This window comes from Pundamilia nyererei, unplaced genomic scaffold (assembly GCF_000239375.1).
Source record: "Pundamilia nyererei isolate P.nyererei 1_Seehausen unplaced genomic scaffold, PunNye1.0 scaffold00553, whole genome shotgun sequence".
NCBI classification, from domain to species: domain Eukaryota; kingdom Metazoa; phylum Chordata; class Actinopteri; order Cichliformes; family Cichlidae; genus Pundamilia; species Pundamilia nyererei.
In genome coordinates, this window is record NW_005187954.1 from 70,749 (window position 1) to 77,329 (window position 6,581).

General features: G+C 43.8%; 1 protein-coding gene across 3 annotated transcripts in view; it reads left to right on the forward strand.

Moving 5' to 3' along the window:
* LOC102214492 (cytosolic sulfotransferase 3-like) overlaps positions 1-1,238 on the forward strand; it is a 7,716-nt gene extending 6,478 nt beyond the window's left edge. For all 3 annotated transcript variants that reach the window (XM_005754364.2, XM_005754363.1, XM_013907849.1), the window contains 2 exons: positions 587-761; positions 856-1,238. In XM_005754364.2, coding sequence (XP_005754421.1) covers positions 587-761; positions 856-968 — 288 coding nt within the window. In that variant the 3' untranslated portion in view covers positions 969-1,238. The remainder of the gene's footprint in view (positions 1-586; positions 762-855) is intronic.
* Positions 1,239-6,581: the final 5,343 nt, after the last annotated feature.

Consider the following 6,581-nt stretch of genomic DNA (forward strand, 5'->3'; position numbering starts at 1 on the left):
GCTCCACCCTGTCCCTGTACTCACGTTTGGCTGCTTTGATCGTCTTCCGGAGTTGGTAATGTGCGTGTTTGTAGTCCGATGTGTTCGCGGAGGCAAAGGCGGTGCCAGTGCCGCCAGTGCCGCGCGAACATTATACTACACGTTACCCCTTTTACTCTGTAAAGGCTCCACACACCAACACACTCCCCTATACTAATGAGGACACATGGGATCTTTCTCTTAGTGTTTAGGTATGAACACAAATGAAAGGACAAAACAGGATAAAAAGACTTAAAAGTGCAATAAATGTGTTATAAAAATAAAAGCAATGGCCAAAGCCACGCTGTTGATTGTGCCACTATTTTTCTCTTCAGTCAAACAAACAGAAATCAGCCGATTGTAGCGAGAGAACTGATTAACGGGATTAATAGCCAGGCACCAATGAAATTTAATTCCATTGTAATTGGGAGAAGTTGGACATTTTTAAATATCTCCAAAAGGCCTAACAACACCAGATCAATCTAGACAGATAAGAGAGGATACATTTGATTTTGGGTTGAAATGTTCCTTTAAAGGTGATAATTATTTTCAATATTTATGTGAACAGGACTCGGGACAAGAAATAGAGCGACTGTGTTCCTTCCTTGGTTTGTCTCCTTCTGCTGAGGAGAAGGAAAGAGTCCGAGTCAGTGTGACGTTTGATAATATGAAACAGAACAACATGACCAACTACAGCACAATTCCTCTGTTGAACCAGACCGTGTCTCCGTTCATGAGAAAAGGTAAAGTCAATGCTCAGCATCGCTTTTTTCCAGTACCAATATTTTCTCCATATATAATTAGGTTGATTGGTTACTCTGAACATTTTGTCTCCAGGGAAAGTTGGTGACTGGAAGAACCACTTCACTGTGTTGCAGAACGAACAGTTTGATGAGGACTACGAGCACAAAATGAAGAATCCTGCTCTCAAGTTTCGTTTTGAAATTTAGATGCCCAGCGTGACTCTATGGAGCTGTGAAGTGATGAAAACGTTAACATAACATTTCAAGATTCATCTGCACATCTTATGTAAAATTACAAAGGAACAAAACTTAGAGTAATGTACTGTCAAAATGATGCGTCTGCTAAGACTGACTTTGAATCTTTGACTTTACGACTTGTTTTTTGATTGATGTTGGTAATATGTCTTTAATGTTATGCCAGTCAATAACTCTATTTAATCTATTGTGCAACAAAATAATATAAACATAGACTATTCACCTTTTTTCTCATCTTTAGCAGTGAAGTTGAATGGATTGACTTAACCTGGCCGTCTCCCTACTTTAGTTTTTGAATTGAGAGGTACAGTTTCGGGTGATTTTACAAAGAGCTGTGCTTAAAGCTTTATAAACATGTTTGTTGTCTCATTCTGAGGGACTATTGGTTCTAAAAGAAAGTGTGGAGCATTATTAAAATCACTACACATGATTCCACCACCACCAACCTGAGTAGTCCCAGTGAACACACTGGCTACCACCAGGAAACCATACAGATGACATCAGACCAGGGTTAAGATCACTAACATAATATCTAAACTGGACACTAAGAAAAAAAAACATGAAAAAGTAGTAACAGTTAAACAGTAGCAGATAATAATCAGCATATGACAAACACATGGATCCCCACAGTTCACAGCTGCAGGTTAGGAAGATCTCTAAAGAAAACATCCAGACCCCCAAGGTATCAGTTCAACTCAGCTGCAGTGACTCATCTAGGTGACAGTACAATTACTGCGTATCATCAGACATGGTAAAGGTCCGCCACACCTGGTGCACAGCCTTTTGTTACCTGAGCACCTCCCACTAATACACCCACTGTTCTCAGTACTACTGATACTCCTGGGGACATGGGAAGTCCCAGACACTACATATTAATAATAAAACATTTCCTATTTAATAATAATACCCACTGTTAGTCCCACGGTGGTGGTGATCATGATAGTCGATACACACTGACAACAGTGATGTGCGTTAACTTCCTCACAAGGGAGCACGCTATCAATGCTTTACTACTCAAATGGCCGGGGTTGCACCACCTATCATTCACATATTGTATAAAGCATCACCTTTATTTTTCCCACAGGCATCCATGTCAGTACTCATCATGATAAAAACCAGCAGCTCCTCTGCAGCTATCTAACACAGGATGATGGGCTCTGACAGGATAGTTAATGAACATTTTGCTTTGTGCACCATTTATTATTTTCATTTATTAAACAGTTCATATTTGCTCCCTTTCACATTTGTGCTTTGCCCAATAACATCATGGCAATCACTCCCCTCTGAGCTGCAAAGACTTAAAACAAATAACGGGAAATGAGAATGTACAGAAGGTAAGGTTACAGGGAAATACTCAAAAACATTTGGTGTATTGTGTCTATATTGCTGGTAGGCCTACAGTGTATAGGTGATGCTGTTGCACTCTTTTATACACCAAACATATGTTGCTCGTTTGTGAAAACTCATTCTTTAGTCTTAAAACTAACGTTTGCTCTATTTCTATTTTGTTTGCAAAACAACATTTGTGATGAAGAGGGGTGGATCTGACTGAAACTGCTCACTCATTGCATAGAGATGTGTGACTGCAAACTTCTTAGCCAATGAACGAGGGGAAAATATGAGAGATAATCCTGCTCCTGAAACGTAGTGTAAGCTTCTACAGACTGGAAGGTTTTGCAGTCACAGCTGTCGATATCTGTTGGCCTTACGTTACAATGCAACTTCATTGCACTTCCATGTTGGCTTATTTTTTTCTAACCAGGAAGATATAAAAACTGAACATACACACAAGCTTTAATATGAATTTATTTCCCACCTCGGCCTTAATTTCTGCACAGCCAGTACGCCCCATCTTCCACTCGCCTACACAATTCTACAAAGTTCTAGATCGGGAGTCAAGTAAAAGTAAAGGCAATTTACTATTAGAAAACGGGGGAAAGCTCTGTTTTAGTACTTTACCCATTTTTAAACACACAGACACACAAGACAATCGAGAGAAGCAAAGACAAATCCAAACGATCCATCATCCTGAGTCAAAGTGATCACAGGTCTGCTTTGTTGGAGATGAGCCGTCAAAGTGGAACATGTGCACTGTTCCTTTATTACTACCACTGAAGGCCACACCCCTTTGGTCATGTGATCATGTGGTTTGCAGGGACGCTCCTCTTCCTCGGAGGATCCACCTGTGCTTCCTCTCCTCTCTCCTCCACCTGTTACAGTGAGGGAACGTCCTCCATGATGGAGGAGCTGCTGGAAAGTGCTGAGAGTGGAGCTGCTGGAAAGTGCTGAGAGTTTCCTCCAGAGTGAGACCTCTGTCACAGTTCAGAGGATCTACGGCAGCAGAGACCTTCATGGACACTAAAAGTCTCAAACACACAACAACAACACACAACAACATAGGGGCAGGGATAGCTCAGTAGGTAGAGTGGTGGCCCCATGATCGGAAGGTCGGGGGTTCGATTCCCCTGAACAGCTACCCTGAGGTACCCCTGAGCAAGGTACCGTCCCTACACACTGCTCCCCGGGCGCCCAATGGCTGCCCACTGCTTCACTGAGTGAATGGGTTAAATGCAGAGAGCGATTTTCCCCACGGGGACCAATAAAGTACACCTTTCTTCTTCTTCTGACTCCACTCTGACATCACTGATCAATAATCAAAGAACACACAGATCAAACTGATTGATCAGCCATCAGAGGAGTCCTGATGTCCCCTGTTTGATCCTGGACCTGAACTGTAGAGAAGACACAAGACAGTCACACACACGCGCACACATATACACACACAGAAATAATCAAACAAACCTTTGAGCTGTACTGTTTTATATCGTATCCGTCCGTTCTTTGAGACTTCACAGATGTATCTCCCACTGTCTCCATCTGTGGGCTGTTTCAGGGTCAGACTGAGGTCTCCAGTTTTCAGCAGGTTTTCATTCATCTTTGTTCGGCCTCTGTAAACCTTGTTCTGTTTTATTGGACGGTCAGAGCCGTTCTGATACACATGGACCTTGTTGTTTGAACTGTCTCTCCACTCCACTTCAGCATCTTCAGGAAGGTTTTCTGTGGTGTTGAAGGGCAGCTGGACAGACTCCGCCCCCTCCTCCACCTCCACCTGACAGACTGAGAGAACAACAAACACAACATGAGCTGTACAAAGTGTGATTGGTGTTCAGAGCAGCATCATGTGACTCTTGTTCTGCACTAAATTCAACCGCTCTTCCCGTGACAAGTCGCTTAAAGGATACCAACAGTATGTTACATGCAGCACACATCAGGGGAAGACTCTGGATAAAAGCTATGGCTCTGTACCAGATGCACTTAAAGCCCTACCCCTCCCTCCTCTCTCTCAGCAGACCACCACACCATCCTGCTGGCCCCTGCTTACACCCCAGTCATCAAGAGGATTAAAAAGGTCATCAACATCTAGCAGTGGACAGAGGAAAGTATCCTCACCCTACAAGGATGTTTCAGAGCCACTGACTGGGACAGCCTTCTCTCTCCCTCTGATGACATCGACGAACAAGTCAACAGTGACATCATACATCTCCTTCTGTGTTGACAACATTATCTCCTCAAAAACAGTCTCCATCTACCCCAACAACAAATCCTGGATCACCAAGGAACTCAAGGAAATCCTTAATAAAAAAAAAAGGATTTTCTTTACCAGCTCTGCACTGGACAAAAAGGAGATCAACAGGGAGGGCAAGAGGGCCATAAAAACTGCTAAACTGGAGTATAAAAACACAGTTGAAAAAAATTCACCACAGGTGATCGCCACTCAGCCTGGCAGGGCCTCAAAACCATGGCCCCTGTGACTACTGTTCACCACCCCCAAAACCATCCAGGTGGAGGGCAGCAACCGCTCCTCCCTCCCTGACGACCTCAACGCTTTCTACACCAGGTGTGAGACGGACAACATGGCCCAGCTTGAGGAGTCCAGATCCTCACTCAAACCTGGCAGCTCTGCACTCACCTTCAGGACTGAGGACGTGGTGACAGTCCTCAGGAGGACCAGGGAGAGGAGCTCACCCGGCCCTGACAACATCAGCAGTCGAGTTCTGAGGCACTGTGCAGGGCAACTAGGAAGTTTGTTCCAGACTCCATTTCAACACTCAGTTGACAGTCACACCGTCCCCAGCTGTGGAAACACTCCACAGTCACCCCCATCCCCAAAAGAAACAACCCAAAGTCTCTGAATGATCTTCGTCCTGTGGCCCTCAGCTCCCTGGTGATGAAGGCCATGGAGAAGATCATAAAACAGCACATCGTAAGAGCAACTGACCCCCTGATGGACCCACTCCAGCTTGCTTACCGTGCACGCAGAGGTGTCAATGATGCAAAAATCTTTCTCTTGAACTCCATCTACAAACATCTAGAACTCCCTGACTCCTCTGATTTCTCATCAGCGTTCAACACTCTACAGCCTCAGATCCTGGCCACTAAACTTTCCTCACGATTTCACCTGGATGATCAGCTAATCCTGTGGATATTGGACTATTTGACGAACAGGACTCAGAAAGTTCGGGTGAACAATTCTCTTTCCGGTCTCAGTTCCATTTCCACTGTCTCCCCCCAGGGCTGTGTGCTCCCCCACTGCTCTTCATCCTCTACACCAGTGGTTTCCAAACTTTTTTTGCTAGGCCCCCCTTTGTTTAACAAGAAAGATCTTGCGCCCCCCACATGCGCACAAACACATCCTCCAACTATACACACTCATATTTTGTTTTCAAACTGCATCGCGGTTTATTTCACACCTCAAACATTCAGTAAACAATTAAGCAAATACAAGTAATCTGCAATAAATTACAGGTAGTAATAAAATAAACTACTAACTCTTTTACACTATGTCCACACCTACACGGTATTTTTGAAAACGCAGCTGTTTCTATGCGTTTGGACCTTTCGTCCACACGTAAATGGCGTATCGAATCACCAAAAACTGAAAAGATTTTTTAAAGCTTCTTTTTTGCGTTTACGTGTGGACGAGGAATACAGAGTTCGTCACGCAATGTCAAAGGTATGAGCCTTCTTCACGTCACGCTGTGCGCCACGTTATTGTTTACATGAGATGAATTGCAGAATGGCAGATAGAGACACAATACTGTTACTGTTGTATAGGAATTTCTTTTATTTATGTATTAATCCCATTATTTTACCGTATAATGCCTTGGTGCCACTGGATTTTAACATGTCTCACACACATACAGTAAGACAAATGGTGGGGGTCTAGTAAGGAAGTTGGGGGAAGCAGACAGCTCCACATGAAGAGTCTTTTGTCTCTTCGAGGAGCTGGGAGGTAGCAAGGGAGTGTGAAACAGCTGTGTACTGCCTTTTGTTCCTGGAGAAGGTATTTAACTGAGAGCCATGCTAGGCTCAGAGAGACTCTGCTAACCGTCTGCAATGTGATCATGCAGGGGCTCTACAAGCTTGGTTTTTCTGTTCTTTGTGTTTTGATTAAAGAATGTTCGCTACCACTTACCGCTCGTCTGCAGGCTTTATTTAAATGGAAAACTTCCACAACACTAAATCTGACTATCTTCAGGTTTTACAGGCTTACATATAGAGATT